This window comes from Seriola lalandi, unplaced genomic scaffold (genome assembly GCF_002814215.2).
Source record: "Seriola lalandi dorsalis isolate HSWRI2012SDOR001 ecotype SW California unplaced genomic scaffold, Sedor1 jcf7180002054288, whole genome shotgun sequence".
Taxonomy (NCBI): Eukaryota; Metazoa; Chordata; class Actinopteri; order Carangiformes; family Carangidae; genus Seriola; species Seriola lalandi.
In genome coordinates, this window is record NW_019524841.1 from 462403 (window position 1) to 481956 (window position 19554).

General features: G+C 40.8%; 1 protein-coding gene across 1 annotated transcript in view; it reads left to right on the top strand.

Annotated features, from left to right (window-relative positions):
* tenm4 (teneurin transmembrane protein 4) overlaps positions 1-19554 on the top strand; it is a 152862-nt gene that overhangs the window by 74678 nt on the left and 58630 nt on the right. Inside the window, exons 9-15 of the mRNA XM_087173880.1 lie at positions 4793-4957; positions 6983-7197; positions 8358-8568; positions 12479-12580; positions 13335-13529; positions 15015-15215; positions 19307-19492. Coding sequence (XP_087030006.1) covers positions 4793-4957; positions 6983-7197; positions 8358-8568; positions 12479-12580; positions 13335-13529; positions 15015-15215; positions 19307-19492 — 1275 coding nt within the window. The remainder of the gene's footprint in view (positions 1-4792; positions 4958-6982; positions 7198-8357; positions 8569-12478; positions 12581-13334; positions 13530-15014; positions 15216-19306; positions 19493-19554) is intronic.

Sequence of the window (19554 nt, forward strand, 5' to 3'; positions counted from 1 at the left end):
TTTGGCATCAGCCGTGGGGTTTGACCGTAGAAGTAGAGATACAGTATGTGTCTCCTGTTTACTGCTTGTGACCTGGCCCAAAGCCAGAGAGCACCATCAGCCTGATAGTGCTTAATCAGGCTGTGTAATTATACTCTGCAAAACTCAGACCATCTCCCGATGCACCACAAGTAAACATGTTGGAGACCAAGCCTCATCCTAAGATCGGAATTTCCAATCAAGAAGGAGGGCCATATTTAATTAAAGGCTGATGAGAAAATACATTTAATTTGAAGTGCAATTAATTATTGAGGCCTGTAATTGGGAACTCTGGGTGAGATGTCTAATGAACCCAATTATGCCTCATGACAGATGTTTTGACTTGTAGCATGTTTTTATTTTGTCGCAGCTTTGTAAATCAACACATTTTCAGATCCAAAAAGGTCGGGGGGTTAAAGATGGCACCATTTTCTCCATGGTCGCTCGTTCATTACCACATTTGTCATATGTTTTAAGGTCATCAGTATCCTCCTGTGTTCACTACCATTCACCCTGAGTATCTAGCCAAGGACAAAGATGTTGGGCCCCAGAAAATTTTTCACTGCATGATCAGAGAGGAAAGCCGCCCTGCAATACAGATTTTGTCTCTTTGTCCGTCTTTAAGCTCTTAAAAATAATATTGTTTTGTTTGATTTGACTTTTCATTATCCCTGTGTGACATCGACACTGGTGTTTACTCTAAATGAAAAAAAATGCTCATGGAAGTTTTAGAGAAATATTCCACTGCTTTTATTATGAATGCTAAATCAGTCTTATATTTTACTATCTAAAGACCAACAATCATTAAAGTAAAAAAAAAAAAAAAAAACTTAATCTGTTCATGCAGGTACTTCTTTTTATTGCTAACAAGGAAGCCTTTGTTCTCCCATCTCCCATTTTTATTCAATTAAATCCCACAATACAGTTCTCAGTGTTTATTGCAAACGCTACATTCAGGCTACATACCCATAGCTAGTTCTGCTAGGTTACAATAATATTTTTGCAGGCTAATATTTCTGTCAGAACAACTGTTTGTCTTACAAATGTGCCAACATAACGTTGTATGTTCTGTATGGATGCAAAACAACATGTACCTTTATGTAACTGGCAAACATCAGTTGAAACAAACATCCACTTATCACCTTATCACAAATCTCACTCTGGTGTCACTGATCTTCAGGCTGCACTGAAGTGATTCTCAAGCTACACAGGCAAATTAAAAACATGCCATTCTATTACATGCTCACCTATATGCCTTTCAATTTTGTTTGATCATTTCTTTTTATTATTATTATTATTATTATTGTTATTAGTATTTTTTTAATCAGCCAGTCCTCACTTCAGGGAAAGAAGTACTCTCGGATGCATCATACCACCCAAATTACAGACACAGTGATGACAAGAATGAAAAGCTTGTTTGTTTATACACAAAAAATAAATATTTCAGCTGAAGCATAAATTAAATGAGAGCTATTAACTGGTTAAACTTCTATCTTTTTTACATAGAATTTTCTAATTTTTTTAATTAAATTCTTCCCAGTCTGGATGTTGCAAAAATTAATTTCCACCAGACTTCTACTGTTCTGAAGGAAGAAAATACTATAGCTCAAACCCAGACATGGTGATTGCTAAAGATCGTGGCGATACACTGACAAGTCTACAGTTCTAAATGTTGACATCTGAATCTCACATTTCGTATCATTCAGTGATATATTTAATTCAGCCTTTTACAGTGCTTTGTTTTGAATAAATACAACATGTCAGGGATGAACGATGTGGCTCTAGGCAGAAATGTGGCTTTATCTTTAGTGTTCAAATGAATATCATCACAATATGATAATGCAGAAATTGGTGAATTAAACCATAGACTGGCAATTTATTTAGGATCATTTACTTTTTTATTTTTGTATTGTTTTTTAAATAGATTAATTAGCCATATGGTTAAAAAAAAATTCACACCAAGGCTTATGAGACTGTTCTGTGCTGTCTTTTTTTTTTTGAAATACCTCCTGATAGTTTGCTTTTTTTAGACACTCACAGTATTTGATGATTTTGACCACTAAGATAAGAAAAAAGGTTCTACTCATCATAGCTTCCCTTGAAGTGTGCACTAGTTAGAAAGTGCTCTTCAGATCAGAGGATAGAAGCACAGGAATGCTGGCAGATGACCCACAGCAATAAGCGCTGACTTCCTCAGATTGGCTGAGAAGTCTTCTACTACAGTACCTCTGTTCCCTAATTGGCACATGGCGTGACCCAACTTCCTGCCAAGAGATAAGCGAAAGGAGGGCACAACATGTGCTCAGGACAAAATGGGCGATGCTACGAAGAGCAGTACTCTTGACAGGGCAGTGATGTCTCTGCCAGTGGCCATCTCATTAGAAGTACCTTGTTATTCCTACAACCTGTCTTCATTTCGCAGCCAATTGCAGCAGCCTTCTGAGTGTCATTGCACAGTGTTTGCAAAGTTTGAAAAGTGAGCAAAACAAAATCAGGAGGCTATTCACTGGCTCTGGTCCAATGCTCTGCATATCATAGATACCAAGAAGGCGCTGAAGTAAATCTTTAAGAATGGGAGGGGGGGGGCCTTCCATTACAGGCCTCAGGGACGGATGGGATGAAGAGCGAGGCTCACAAAGACATGATTACGAGGACACTTGGAACGACACCGTGCATGGTGACTTTGCAATGGTTCTGCCAGCGACATACACTAACTCTTTTTCCATTTCGCCAGTCGATGTAGAGCTACAAATCAAAAGGAATGTTTTTCTGGAGCTTACGAAATGGCAAACAAAGCCATCTGTCTCTTCACTGGTTGTCCTCCACTGACATAGTCACTTCCAGAGGCACTGGACGGACACAGAACAGATGCTGGTATTGCGGTTGAACTTTCATCATCTTAGGGAATGTTGTGTTGCATTTTCTGCTGATAACCACAATAGTTGCTACTTAATCACAAAACCATATCACCATTTATGTTTATCTAGCGTGCATCATGAAAATATTAGGTATTATATTATTAAGTATTCTTTGAACATATCATACACATATAACAGATTTATTAAGAGCGACCTCTTAAGATTTGGCCCATCTCTTATAGAGATCTAAATGTAGGAGCCAGGCATTGGTCTGACGCAATATTAAAGCCTGCAAATCAATCAGTGCCCTCCAGACCTTTTTTTCCCTCTGAGATTTGCTGTCCTTGGTCTGAGTAGCATCTGTTTCCGCTGCACATTGCTGAAAGATTCACAGAGAACCCATTTTCACCTCCATCTATTCAAGTGTTTCCATGAAGAAGTTGCCCTACAATTCGTAAGCAACATATGCTAAAAAAAATTACTTATAATTTATGATGACATCTAACAAAAAATAATACAGGTTTGTTTTATTTAAATCTTAAACTTTACTTCAAACTGAAGTCTGTAGGAAATGTTTGAAAGAGCACCACCTTGTAGAGTCCTAGTCTGCTGCCACACTGAAGGAAGAAAAAAAAGCTATCCTTCGCAAACATGAAACTGCAGGAGATGGAGCAGGTCCTGACTGAGATAAGATGATTCACTGAGAGTTTGTTATATTGTTGGTGAACTTGATTTTAAGAACTCATGGTCAGTGTGTTCTTACCACCCTCTCTAGCCTTGTGGGATGACTGCTTAACAAAATTCTGCCCAACAACATGAGGACATTTGACTTTTGCTTTTGTTCACTTGTTAATAGGCTCAGTTTACGTACATGAATCACATACATATATGCAACAACAACGTCTAAAGTGTCTGTACAATCAGCCTCCGTTGTTATAGATCATGCTTGTATAATTGTATTATAGTAAGACGTTTAATCTCTAAGTGCCTGTAATGATTGAGTCATTCTTACTGTTTGAACAGTCACTGAAAGACTTGCTGGAGACATGAGTTAGTTGATGCTCTTATGAAGGAGAAGAAAAAGAATGAAAACGCACTTGAAGAAAACAACACTGAGAGGACTGGATAGGTCTTAGTCCAAGCTACGTTGTAAAACCATAAGATAATTTCACTCTTTATAATTGAATTGCATGGTTGTGTACTTGAGGAGCTGAACAGAACCAACAAACCAATGAAATAGCTATATTGAGTTCTGGGCCTTTTTCTGCTGACTGTTGACTTCCAAGGTGGCTTTTGCCTTGCTAAGCTGGTCTTGTCCATTCTCTTATTGGTGATCTGTCATGGTCAGCCCCTCCTCCTCTGTCCTGCACTCTACTGCCATTGTTCCAGAGGACATTTCTTTTGTCGACCTTGTAAAATATCAGCATGCTTCATCCACTGTGTTCACACTGAAACACCCCTGGTGTCCTCCTGCTGATGTGTTTTTTTTTTTTTGTCTTTTTTTTCCTTTTGTCCCCTAGTTTAGTTTAGTTTAGTAGGGGAAGTGAAAGGCACTGGGATTGGAAAAATGACAGGGCACTGGGGATGGTTCATGCCAATGCTGGTGTGGGGAGACAGATGTTGTCCCGAGGGGTCAGGATAGCATTCATCTTCTGATCGTACTGCTCAGCACTTTAGAAGAAAATGCCATTAACCATTAAACCACGTATTGTTCTTTGTTCTTTAGAATTTACTCTCTGTTCCCCATGTCACAGCTGTCACCTTTGGATAATTATCCCTAAGGAAAAAAAAAAAAAAAGTTTAGGGTGTTACTTTGTATTTAATTTATAGAGGATAATTATTTGCTGAGATAAAATGCATTAAAAGTTACCTATATAAAAAATAATTCTGATGTTGTCTTGTTTTTAATATTTCAGTCATGCACCTTTTTGGATTAAACTGGCACCTGCAGCCCATGCAGAGACAGATGTACCAGCTGTCAGAGGACAATACAAGTGGCCTGCCTTTTCCCACTGACCTGAGCTTGCCACCACTTGGCAACACAGGCTTGGAAATACCTGACCGCAAGGGAAAAGATGAAAGTAAGTGCAATTTTTTCTTTTTTTTCTTTTGTAATTTAAGGATAATCTATTTTATTAAATACAAGTAATCTGTTTTTCCCAAATAATACTAAAATATACCAAACTAAATGCAGTTAATTTTTGTTTTCAGGGTGATTTGCGTAAAGTAGTACACTGTTGCATACACATCAGAAAACACTGCTCAAGGAAAAAAAGTTTTTTTTTTTTTTTCTAATCTTAAAGTTTACAGATGACATTTTGAAGCTCAAGCAAGTTTGTTATTATTTTGTCACGCAGTTTCACATTGTGTTCATTCGTCTCCATGGTATGCAAAGAGATCTGCTTTGTAATCCTATGAAAGTTGTTGTAAGTGGGAAAGTGTTATTTGTTCCTGGAGGGAGAAAATGGGACAGCTTAAGGGACTGAGTATCCAGGGGCTGGAGGGGGATTAGCCACTCTGTCCCCTTCAGAACGGATGTGATCCTTTCATCTCCTAGCCTGGGCTGCCTTTCCTGGCAGCCAAAGAAAGCATGTGCTCACCCCACGGTACCAACTGCTCGACTCGAGGAAAGTTTGCTCTGTTCCATTCCTCGAACAAATGGGCCCAGATTTAACCATGTGATTTGCCACTGGCAGACGACAATAGGTAGAAGATGGGGTCATTACCATATAGATGAATCTAGGAATTGTCTTTGTCATTTACCACATTGAAGAAGGTGTGTTTAGCTAACAACAAGCATGACGACAGCTGAGCTTAGACCCTGCATGGCAGCCGCTGCTGATAGGAAATCAATAGTCATAGTTTTCTAAATAAGTCTCGTTCTGCAGTGCTTTCATCTGATGTTTTATCAAGGTGATGCAGATGTGTACAGGTTAGAAATTCAGCGTAGTTCTGTCTCTCTGAGTCTTGTCTTTCCATCAAAGCATTATGTCGTAGTTTAGCTTGCAGAACAACAACCATTTATTTAACCATGAGGCCCATTATCACCGGCCTCGGCTTATGATTTATTTAAACAGCCTGATGAGTACACCATTAATGTGCTGCATAAATACACACACACCCCAACATGTGGAAAACGAGCCTGTGTGCTGTAGCATTATGTAAAGCCCAGATCTGGGAGAGGAGAGTGTGTCCTGTCTGCTCTGATAAAACCCATTGCTACTGATGGACTTTTGAGAAGGCTGCCATCTGCCGTGCCACGTGTAACCTAAAGCCGTGTCTGCCACCAAGTCCTGGGGGTAGTTTGTATGGGCGTCTGCTTTAGTAGACATCGCTGCTGAAATTAGCTCATCTACATGGGCAAACAGATGTTGCCATTTCCACGGAGTCCAATATAAGTTGTATTATGGAGCATATGGGCAATTTTTTGGCAGAGAATGTGCGAGTACCTGAGCGGGTACAAGCATTAGAGATCCCTCTCTACTATAATTACAATTTTCACTTTTATTACTTTTACTTTAATTATAACTGTATTTCATCGCAGTACAGAAGCACTTGTATTTTCAAGTATTTTTGGTACCGTTTCCACACCATATGTTTAGTCTTTTAAATCATATTTTTATTTACCTTGATCAACAGGATTTATGAAATGTGTTCAGACAGATCATAAAAAAACAACACATGCACCTTGTTTGAGCAAGCCACATTAACACAATAAGCATAGATGGATTGTGGGATGTCAGTGTTTTGATATAATATCTAAACATATTTTATCATTTAATTTTGAGCTTGACTTTTTTTTTTTTTTGGGGGGGGGGGATTTCAGAAGAATTGGCACTAAACACTTCAGGACATAACTACAGACTGATGTCCAGATCATTCTTACTTTTGTACTCTCCCCTCTTCAAGAATTGTTTCTGGAATTGCTGGCAGTGGTCAGAGGGGTCATCCATTATATTTTTTTCTCTCTGGCTGTCAGCGATGTGATTGAATATCTGTGATATGGTCAGACTATCATGCTTCAGCAGACAGACTCACTCTGCCCTCCACATGCTGGATTAATGGTGTGATCTCTATGACCGATTTACTTTGTGTGTGCAATGCAGGCAAATTGGACAGCTTGTTCCCAGATGACAGCTATATAGATATGGGCGAGATTGACGTGGGGCGCAAGGTCGCGCAGCAGATTCCTCCTGGTATCTTCTGGAGGTCCCAGGTGTTCATTGATCATCCCATGTACCTGAAGTTTAATGTGTCCCTGAGCAAAGATGCCTTAGTGGGAATCTATGGAAGGAGAGGCCTACCTCCATCACACACACAGGTGGGAAATACTTGTTACGGACACTCATTCATTTGTTACCACAGTATAACTATTTTGTTCTGTTGCACTTATTACTTGTGTCAAAGGAGAGTGTGAAATCTAAATGCTTTGGAGGCTTTAAGTTGGCGTATTTCAATGTTTTCTGTAAGAAATCATTATGTTTTGTTTGTGAAAGACAATAGTAAATTGTAAATGTGATTCTGTGTGAAACGATTTATAATCATGTCTGTGTAGTCTAAGGATTCAGCCTCTTTTTCCCATTCTTCCTCTGCCACAGAATATAAATTGGGATACTGTTTAAAAAAAAAAATCTATCTAACCATGTAGAAACGTGTCATGAATACAAACCAATTCATAAATCTCTCTATTGTATTATGAATCACTTTCTTTGTTGCAGAAAGGATTTATGGCAAATTTCTTTCAGGTTCAATATCATCAATGAATCACACAAAAATACAGGGCTCAGGGATCGAGAGGGGAGATTTTTCTTTACACTAATTTCCCATCTATGTGCAGCACAGAATCAGATATATCATGTGATTAATCATATCCTGCTGCTTGGTTCACAGAGTTTAGATTTCTTCTGTAAATGTAACTGTAGTTCAACAAATTGTTTATAGCATGATTTTTGTTTGCATTAATGCCCAGTGTGATTTATTTCTCGGTCAAAAGATCATGTTTGTCTCTTCCCTCTATTTTTACTTCAAAGAAAATAATCTAGAGTGGAGTTTTCGCTCTGTGACGGATTACACATAGAGTGGCAGATGAGTCAAGATTCCCTTCCTTATGTAGATGAAAATGAAATGCTGCCTTATTGGTATTCATTGAGTCACTACTGATATGAAGCAAATCGTTTGCAGATGTTATTTGGTAAACAGTAACTTTAATTTTTTTTTTTTACCCCAGGTTCGCTTTTTCACTTTAATAGTTTTAAACAGGCTTTCATATAAAATATGTGGACTATGAAATTATCACAGCCTATCCAACCACGATGTGCCGAGACTTACTCAAGTTCCTCTGGAATGATGAGTTATTCATGCAGACCAAATGATGCTCCACTATAAAGAGGGCTGAAAGCACTCAAGTCTCACATGTCACTCTAATGGTGTGTCTGCGGTCCATCCATCAGTCTTTCTCACTTTCTGTGCGTCTGTCTTCAGTTTGACTTTGTGGAGCTTTTGGATGGGCGGCGGCTTCTAGCCCAGGACATCCACGGTCTGGAGGGGCCAGTGGCTATGCAGCGGAGCCTGGTGCCCATCACCACCCACGACACAGGCTTTATCCAGTACATGGACTCGGGCATCTGGCACCTGGCCATCTACAACGACGGAAAAGAAACTGAAACTGTCTCCTTCCTCACTACCGCCATAGGTGAGCGCCCTGGGCATGACCTGCTGCTGAAACCTGTAATAGCAATCCATATAATCCCTATAATACCAACCAGCAGCACTCCACAGCAAACAGCCCAGACTCGGGGCATGAGTCAGAGATAGTTTTTGGCAGATTTCAATAGCCAAGGAAAGTGCAGGTTAATCAAGGTGAAGTTGAATATTACAAAAATCAGGACATCAGTGCTATCCTGCCATGCCCCTGAGTAGGGCATTGAGAGATCATAATATCCTCATTAGCCTGAGTGTTCCGAGCGAATCAGGGGTCCAGCTTCTGGGAACCATTTGCATACAATTCAAAGTATGATTGTACCCTCCTGCTAGTGCCATTTTTGATCATGATTTGCTCCAATTTCCATCTACTTTCCATATATCAAAGTGTGGAGATATTTCTCTCCTCTGACTATCTCTGTGTGGCACACGGCTGTGTTTCCGACATACGTCTTTCTTTGTGAAGGTGATTTCGTTTTGTACGCTCCTCTTTGTTCTCCCTAAAGCGCCTTTGATTAGCACTGCTGTATCAAGCAAGGTGTGAGAGGGCCCGAGGTGTCGACTTTCACAGGGATGGCAGCTGGGAGCTGTTCTCACATGCTCTTTAATTAAAAGCTCCTGGGCCAGAGTCCATCTGTGACAGGGGCTGTGCCAGGCAGCAGATCGATGAGAAGCTGTCCTCAACACCAATGTAACACCAAGCGGAGACAGGCAAGAGATGCACCATGCCCCCCCCTGCTGCGCCAACCACAGCTGTAATTCAATACTTAATATATGATATGACACAAGCAGGGGGAGTCAGGGCAGCATGTTAACTTATTTCTTTTTGACTTGGTGTGCATGGAGGCGTCCTGTGGTTTGCATCAGAGAAAACACAACTACATAAGGTATTCTGTGCAGCGGATGGGGATGGGAATAAGGATAGGATGGGGTGGGGCAGAGTTAGTCAGAGCTAGAATTCTGCCTCTGTTCATTTGTATCGGAGCCGATCTGCCCACAGGAGCTCAGAGGGAGGCAGAGGGGCCCTTTCTAAAATGGGTCACCGGTTAAGTGCCCTTCAGCAGAAATTGAATCTCACCAACTGCCTGAATTGTATTGAGCCGTGGAGGGATGGAGTTGACCTTCAAATAGAATAGCCCAGGTATAGAAATATATGTGAACAATATCCAGAACAGGCGCACTGAGAGACACAAGCAGCATTGTTTATAAGACACTAACAGTAAAAATTGTTTTAGTGCCTCTGACAGTGTTGGTGGGAAAAAAAATGTCTGATTTTACCGCCAGCGAGGCACCTTGTGCTCTTCACATGTATTAAATGAAATGTTTGCTCGTTGCACATACCCATGCCATAATACATCTGGGGGATAGAGCGTCCCTGTCTTTAATCTGGGTTACTCCTCATTACTTGGCTGGGGCTCCATGGCAATGTGAAATGTGTCCTCCTGAATGTTTTGTATCACAGCCCTCTGGAGCATGAAGCCATTTGTCCCTGCTGCCTGGTGCCAGACATGCTTCAACCCAGACATTGCTGCCTGTACAGGGGAGGAAAGCAAAGGGAAGCAAAGACCCAGCACCAATGTCTTACTCTATATCCTGTCTCACTCTATAGCAGAGTCACTCTCTGTACACAACCGCCCATCATTCAAAGGTGCTGAGCATCCTCTGAGAGCATGGCAAGGCGCTGATTAAACCTGCCTACTGCACGCTACTCTGTCCTCACCGACTGGAGAGACTCGCACAATAGTTAGCTCCCCTGATATGAAGGGTAATGAATTTCAATGAAGCTCTGCTTGAATCCATGATTTATGCGTTGGCCTATGTCGAGTGTGTGGCTAAGAGATATTCATGGCCTCCCCTTCATGCTCTCACAGGAAACACAGGCAATAGACATGGGGAGTGCGTAGTCTGCTAAACTGCGTCAGCATTCAAAATGGGAGCACTGCAGTTCATGATTACTCAATTAAACATGTTCAGTTTGTTGTTCACCAAAGAAATACCCATGATAGATAAAGATGAGATAACCTTAATTAGAGGCACATTAATGTCGAATGACTGCCTGCTTAATATGTCAGAGGAATGCAGTTTAAGTCAGACCTCTCAGTGCCTTGCTAGGCGAACATTAAATTACAACCCCACTTAGGTTTCTCGTCCCTATGTGCATGGCTGCAAGATTCACACCAAGAATCTCTCCTGCATAATTGTACTACTGGGAGGAATTTCTAATGGCAAGTGTATGCACACACACCACACCTAATTTTCCCAACCGTTACCCACTACCCCACCTACACACATACTGCTGGTTTCCCTAGCTCCAAGCGAAAAAGCCCAGGCCTCCCACTGTAGTTAACTGTTGTTGTTGGAAGCCATCAAAACCCCACCAAAATGCTGATTTGCCTCCACCACGCCGGAGGATAGTCTCCCCTGCATCCCTTCACTAACCCAACATGGCAAAGGCAAGCCTGCAGCAGAGAAAACATCAGCAGCATTTCTCTGCTAACTGCCTCTCCCTTTTCACTGTACCTCTGGTCTGCCTCTATCTCTTTCTCCCTCTCTCTGTCTGTTCTCACTGTCTTGCGTTGCATCCTCAGTGATGATTGACTCTCCAGAGTAAAGGGAAGCTGAATCCATGGCTCACATTTCTAGCCTTTTGCGGAGCACAAGAGATTCTTTGTTCAGTAGGTTTTGCCTCAGAGCGTCTGCTGCCTGAAGGCAATGGACAAGACTGAATATTTTTCAGCACCATTTCAGGCTTAATTCAGTGAGCGTCATGTTTCAGAATTCTGCTGCTGTCGAGCTCCTCAGACATCACTGGTCACTCTTATTTAAAAGCAAGTGTCAGAACATGGTGCTAGAAATGATTGTTTTACCAGATTCAGTCAGATGGATCAATGGAGGAAATGATGGAGAACGTTATGCATGTTCTGCTTATTGTTTGTATCACACAAAAATGCCCTGAATTTTGAGGAAGCAAAGAAAGATTAAGTAATAAAGCACACAATCAATTGGAGAGTCCAGGTAAATCACAATTAATGCGTGTACAAGATGTAAACATTGTTATGTCAAATACAGCATAACTTCCATTGAAAATGTGGCTTCTCTTTATGGATTTTAGAAAAAGGGGAAAAACATTGGTGATATTTTGGGAACCATAAAAAATAGGGATCTGAACGCAATCCCAAAGCACTCTAAATATGATGTTTTCATGGCAAAAAATAATTTCTACATCAGACCTTTTAAGGTTTTATTTGAGTGGTTGAATGGTTAAGAACACAATAGATCCACGTCTTTTCTTTTTCAATGACATGGGGGTCTGTGATTGAATAGCACACTACATATATATATATATATATATATATATATATATATATATATATCCACAGGTAATTCAACTTGTAGCCTAGTGATGAATAGACAAATCAGTTACATAAAGTAGTATGGCTGGCCTGCTCATTGCTTCTGCGAATACAAATAGAAGACTGAAAAGCAGACCATAGAAGAAAATATGATACAGTAACATTACCCATGGCGGTGGGGAAATGCAGGTTCCAGTGTTGCTGACGCTTTGAATCACCAGGTTGCAGTGTGCCATAAAAGCGTCAAGTTAGGTTTGTTGAATGATGTGTGATATCACATGCAGTGCATTCAGAAAGAATTTATTTGCTTTGTGATTTTTGGTAGAAGCCCAGATGATCAGAACTTGTTTACTCTTTTAGTGAATTCTCCCAAACATTAGTACCACTCAAAATGTTTTCCAGTGAAATAGAAATGTTGACAGGATTGGAGCCTGTGCTTATCACTGTCATTAGCAAAGGAATAATAATCAACCCGGAGAAAACGAGTGGGAGGAAAAATTGTTTTTCAAACCACATTACTCAGAAACGCTCTTGATTACCCTCTTGCAGAATCTATTGATGACTGTCCCAGTAACTGCTTTGGGAACGGTGACTGTGTTGCTGGAACATGCCACTGCTTTTTAGGATTCAAAGGACCCGACTGTGGGAGAGGTGAGTCAATCCTTCTGTCATAATGACTTTATTGATCTCCATCATTCAGATACATAACGTTTTAGAGTGCTAACCAAATTTAATTCACTGCGTGACCAGAACAAAGGAATTTTAATCTTACAATTATTTTTAATTGTTCTTCAGAACCTTCTTATTAAATCTGGCCTTGCTGCTCCAGATGATTCATTTTTTTTACCTCTATAGCTCCTAATGGAGTATTATGTTACATATAAATGAACACTTGAATAAATGTATAGAGAAGAAGAGCTTTAGATTGAAGGACTGGTAATGACTCATTCCTTTGATTATTGAAATCAAGGCTGTATTTATTTTTTTGGCAAATTAAAAATAAATCAAAAAAACAAGTTAAGGCAATGTGTTAAAATGATATTAGTGTGTTTGTTTTGGTTATATCTTGACACATACTGCCATCTGTTATCCATGTGTTGATCAGCACCATATTTTACACTTTTCGTTCAACTTTTTTTAAATTTTATTTATTTTTTTCAACAGCGATTGTGAAGAGATTAGATATTTTTAGTTTGCGTTTGTTAGAATTTAGGTTACATTTTCACTGGATGCCAAAGTGAAATGATAAGTTGTGCTGCATGTCGTACACCGGAAAGGAAACCTTTAATCATTCTGGTCAGAGGCTCATTGCCAGATTGAGGCTTTAGCTCACACTCGCTATTCTTTGAAGCTATGGTTGGAGGGGTCCATTCAAATGGATGTATGCTCTGTGCTCTTTTCAAAGCTGCCTGTCCGGTGCTGTGCAGTGGGAATGGTCAATACCTTAAAGGTCGCTGCATGTGTCACAGTGGCTGGAAGGGCGCTGAATGTGACGTTCCCACCAACCAGTGCATTGACATCACATGCAGCAGCCATGGGACATGTATCGTGGGAACCTGCATCTGCAACCCGGGCTACAAAGGGGAAAACTGTGAAGAAGGTAATTGTTTTGATAAGTCATGGTAATGTATCCCAAACTTATAAAAATTCTGCTTTGTATGGCTGCTCTAACCACCATCTTAGCTCGTTAGCACTTGACATTTTAAAAGGATACTCATAATGGAAATGGCTATTAAGTTGGTATGGCTTATTTAACAGTCTGTATGGCAGTAAAGACAGGACATCCGCCATGAAGAGCATCATAGCCATAACACTTAAAAATATGCATCCTAGGTGACTTTTCCTGTATAAATCATGGATAAAAGGCATTACTTTAGTCAAAACTATCCATTCATAGTTTGAAATTCAGACACCAAGTCTGATGTTAATCCATTAGGAACTCCACATTCATGATACTGGATAAGGCTTGACCAGATAAGATTGAAGGAGCCATTGTGTTTGTCAGCTCTTGAAGGCTCTCATTTCAAGATGAAAAATGGAGCCTGGGAGTTTGATAAATGGGGGTTTGTGACATCCATAGGCCCCAATTCTATTTTGGGTGGAGTGTTAGCCATAAGGAATAGAGGGGAATGTGGACGACGGCCCTTTAACATTTTTACCTTTCTTCCGTGCGACCTTCAGCCACAATGATTAATTGCCAGGAGAGAGTTGCTTGTCAGTTAGCCTCTGATCTTTGTGCCTTGTGCCCAAACCATCTGCTAAGAGGCAAGAGATCCTGTTTGTCTTACTATAACGGCCTTTATATCCATTTATGTCATGGTAAAGGGGAGCTGCCATGGCGCGGCCTGCTGCTCTCAGTGGCTAGACATTGCTCCTGCTTCGCGCCCATTTGCCATCTGTGTGTACCATGCAGATATTGTCTGGTAGAAACAATGTCATTATTGTGATTGCGCTATACAAAGTGGGCACTCATTGGACGGCATGTCAAGGGAAGAGATACTATAAAAACAATCATTCATTTAATATTTGCATACAAATTGAACTTACACAGTGTACACTGATACAGCGCAAGAGTTCCTCAGTCACAGTGATCTTCAAATTGTCTGTAAGCTAGTCAAGCATGCACCTGCCCCAGGCTTTTCTTTAGTTCACCCCTTTTTCTCCTTCACAATCTGTTAAAGTGATTGGGGGTGGGGGGTGGGGTGCTTATTCTCAGTTATGAACTACTCATCTTCATGGCTTCCATTTTATATAAACATGCTCCTACTATGGTGCCTTCCCTCTTTGGGAGGAATGTTCAGTATCAGATGATGGGTCTGATGGGTCTGTGCCATAAGCCCCAGTGTGAAGAAAGCTTTTTAATTTGTCTCCAGTTTGAGAGAAAGTCGGCTTCCTCTTATCATCATCATCATCATGATCTTTGTACCCCAGCTGTACTTTATATATACATGTGCTAAACCAGTTGCACTGCCCACTGCCTTTGTCACATTACTGAGGCTCAAATAGAGACAACAGGTTGCCTCTGAAAAAGCGTAACAGCAGGTGACTGGTGTGTCTAACATTGTCTCTTTGGACCCCTTTTCAGTGGACTGCCTAGACCCAACATGCTCGGGGCGAGGGGTATGTGTCCAGGGAGAGTGCCACTGCTTTGTGGGGTGGGGAGGGCCAGGATGTGAGAGCCCCAGGGCCTCCTGCATGGACCAGTGCTCTGGACACGGAGCTTTCCTGGCAGACACCGGAACCTGCAGCTGTGATCCCAACTGGACAGGCCATGACTGCTCTACAGGTGAGTACTTCCCTCAAATGAGAGAAAACATTGGCACAGTTCCTTCTCACTGGCTGGTGCTGATTTAGCTGTAATTACCAAGTAGAAAAACATGAGTGCATTCACAGAAAATATTGCATAGGTTAAATTAAGTTACACTGGAATATGTTTTTTTTGTTTGTCTGTTTGTTTGTTTGTTGCGGTGTGGAAACAACGTTTGGGCTATCATCTTACATGCTTATGAAAGTATCAACTTCTTAAAGATGGATGATTATAGACCATTGTATAGTAAACAAAAGATAGTTTCACTATGAAGTGAGTCAGTAAAGAAATAAAGAAACTGTGGTATAATACAGAAGTTGAAGATTTCACAGTTTTATAATAGCTGTGTTCCTCAGCTTTAGCGATATTTCTCAGTTATGTAATCTCTCTTTTTTATCACTCCTCAACTCCTGTCTTATAGCCATCACAATCTGTGAATATTTTACAGAATCTAGTATAATTTCTTACCCTTTAGTATTTTGCAACTTTAGTTTAATACCTCACAACTGGCAATAGCATGTAATAACCTTGAATCTGCCATCAGTCCTTCCTGATAACATCCTTGCCTTTTTGTCAGAGTTTATTTCACTGCTTGATTCAGTATAGCTTTGGTAATTGCAAGGCTCCTCTCAGAAGTAAACATTTCTGATGATGCTAAAAGAAAATGGTTCACATAAAAGCCTCAATTATTCACATCATTGATTAGTTGGAGGTCCACAGCTAGCAATCAAACTCCGGTTGATTTTGCTGTAAATGTATTCTTTTACGAATGGTTTCATCCTCAATCTGCACATGCTTTGTTGGCACCCACAGAAAGGAAGGGAATGCATGGCAGGGATATTGTCAGAGGCGTGATCTAATGCAACTTAATGCTCTTTCTTGAGTTCTGGATTTTCTTCATGTTGGCACAAGGCTCACAGCTGATGATAACTTTTTCTGCTCCGGAGGATTGTTCCCATTGTGTTCATTTTGTCCATGGGGAATGTTCTCTCTTGGTAGTCAAGAACAGGCTGAATGTGAGTTACAGTTTCACAGCTAGAATATACCTTCTCGAGTCTCTAAGGATGAAAAAAAAGTTCTTCAAAATTTAGCTTCAGCTCTGACAGCAGACTGTCTGCTCACATTTACCAAAGAAGTATTTTACTGAAAAACCTCAGTGAACTCTGTGGTAGATTGTTAAAGAGCTGTCAAATACAGGTATCTAACATTACTGACTTGCAGTGTTGGCACATGCAAAAGTTCCAGAGAAAAAAGTGGGTTATTTTTACTGTAAAGGCAGTTGAGGAATTTCAAAACTTTCCACATGTATAAAAGCTCATCTGACACTGTTTTTATGTTTTATGGTTATTCTCTTGCAGATTAAAGCTTCAGATAGCTCTGGTTCAACAGGCCTCTGATGTGTTGATAATCAGTGCATCAGCTCTGTTTTTGTAGAGGCTGATACAGTTGCAGCCTGCAGCTGCTTTCTTTTAAACAACATCATTTGTATTCTCGCAGAATATTTCTGAAATGAGAGTTTTAGTCCGGCAGTAACTCGGATCCACGAATCCCTTTATATTCCAGGCAGACACAATGACCTATTAGGTAATCCCAGGGATTTTGAGGGAAATGGGCAGTTAGTCTGAGTCTGCCTCGCAAAGAAAGAGCTCTGTAAATGATGATGAGTTTGCTCTTTATCCTCCTTTATCCTGTTCATTGTAGAGCTTTCTGTGGTCTAATACAACACTAAGCTCAGTGGTGCAGTAGTACAGCTAGTAGCCTATAACCTTGGAGACTGGGGCAAGAAAAAGATGGAAAGCTTTCAATATATCTTTCAAGATTCTTTAATCCCCCCTACCCAATACTTTTAAGTCACAAACTCATTTTCTCATGTGGCTTTGGAACTGTACAACCTGGGCGTGCACAGTTGGTTGTAATGCTGTTACCAGCCATAAAACAATGCCTGAGGTTTTATGTCCTTTAATATGTGTGTTTTTATGCCATTTTTGCTATTCTCTCACCCAAAGGAAAGTTTGTTTACACAATCCTTTAGTGCAAATGGTAACGGCCATCATGGGGATGGGGGTATTTCTCACTGTGGACTCCTCTGGCCACGGATAATGAGGGTTTGCCTGCAGGCTGTAATTGCATCTTTATCACGTTAAAGGTTTCTCCTTTGTTCCAAGTGAACAGTTGTCTCACAGTCAGTTTGAGTCCGTTTTCTCCGACCAGTATGTGTTCCAATAATTCTGAGAAAAGAACTAAAAGGGTCAGTTTTTACATTTTATTTCAACATACGTGTTAATGAGCTCACTCAAGATGTTTATTATGTTCATTAACACCTCCTATTTAACAGTGTTAATAGAGGATGTAGAACGCATAGTTCCGCAATGAATAGTTTTTAGAAAATGATTGATGAACAGACCTCTGTAACTGAAAACTACTTTGTGTACACGTTTTTGTTTCCTCTGTGGGACCTTTTCCAGTATAAACACTGACCTTGTCCAGACCAGTAGTCCTCATAGGGACCAAAGCCTGGTCCTACTGAGGCAAAATGTCAGGAGGTCCTGGTTGAAGTTAGGAGTAAGGTGTGAATTGAGTTTAGGTTAAGTTAGGATTAGGCATGAGTTGGTCAGGGTTAGGGTGTCCAGGCAATGTCCTAACAAGGAAACCAGCTTAACTGATGCAAACATAACTCAGGGTGAAGATGTGTTTTTAGGGCTCAGGTTTAGGTTAGGTTGGGTTAAAACGGTCGAGGTGGGGGCTTAGTTAGGGTTAGGAACAAGCGTTCTAAAATGCAATAAAAGAAAGGGGGGGGGTAAGGGGCTAGGGAATGCATTATGTCAAGGAGTGTCCTCAGAAAGACAGAGGTACAGGTTTGTGTGTGTGTTTGAGCAGTCATGAGGGGTACTGATTCAAATGCTGCTAGCATACTGTACCTCTAAATCAAAAGTCAGATGTAAAATTAGCATTTGCATAGTTTAACAAAGTGCTGAGCTGTAATTAGCAGGGGAGAGTGATTTTTAAAAAGCTTTTTAAGCTGGTAATGTCGTGTTATGGTTTGTGGGTGAAAATACCCCTCAAATTTAATTTGTAGCAATGACAAAATAGGCACTGTAAAGGCAGTAATTGACTTATTAAAAGATTTTACCTCCAGTTTGGTCCCCTGTGGTCATATTTGAATTGGCTTGGCTAATAAGCTAGGAATACATCGCTATTGTTCCTCGTTGCCCATACCGCTAAGCCTCTTTTATAACAGAATGGTTAATAAAGAGGTTAACATTTCAATGAGATTCATAAGTAATCTGTCAGTGTTTAATTTCTTTGAGCCTTGGTCTTGTCATACTCTCCCCCGAGTTCATGAGACGTGGGTAATGTCCCAGGCTCTATCACAGCCTGTCAGGGAGGTCTTTCAGCTGCCACACAATAGCACCAGCCAAGCTTTACTGTGTCTCTCATGCTCCTTCATTCCATGAATGTACTTCTTCCTCTGGCACACTGCACTTAGGTAGAATTTAAAAAAAAAACAGCATATTGACATCTCATGCCTCGAATCATTCTGCTGAGCCTTACCTCCCGCCTGTAGCCCACAGTAAAGCACGCGGCAAAGCTATGAACACTAAACGTACGACAAAAGGAAATAAAAATGTACTGTTTAATCAAAATGGTGGAGATGATATTGTTGCTGTTCTTACAAGAAGTTCCAGCTGTGTATTTTTTCCTCTTCACCTCCTTTCTAACAGAAAGAGGTGAATTTACAAAGAGAGGAGGCAAGGAGAAGAATAAGTCTGCTAAGGCCGCCGCAATCCATGTCTTTTCTTTGTAATGGACTTATTAGATTTGTATTGTCAAAAAGGATTCCCCCTTATGAGGTGCAGGAATTTCTTTTCAGCTGCCATCAGACAAGGTAGTGAAGCGTGGCCGCCTTCCCTTGACAATAACTCCTGGATTTGTCTTTTCTTCACCCTTGTTGCCTTGTCCCGTCACCGCCTTGTCTTCCCTTTCCATTCCACTTCTACCCCCTCCTTCCTTTCCGTCTGTCTTCCCCCACTCTCTTTTTTGTCTTTTTTCTGTGTCCCTGTCTCCCACAGAGATTTGTGCAGCGGACTGTGGTGGCCATGGCATTTGTGTATCGGGCACCTGTCGCTGTGACGACGGCTGGATGGGCACTGGGTGTGACCAGAGGGCGTGTCACCCTCGCTGCAACGAACATGGCACTTGCAAGGACGGGAAATGTGAATGCAGTCCTGGTTGGAACGGAGAACACTGCACTATTGGTAGGATGGGAAAAGGTTTTGGTTTCAGGGTGGGGGACTGTGTGTGTATGTCTGTGTGATTG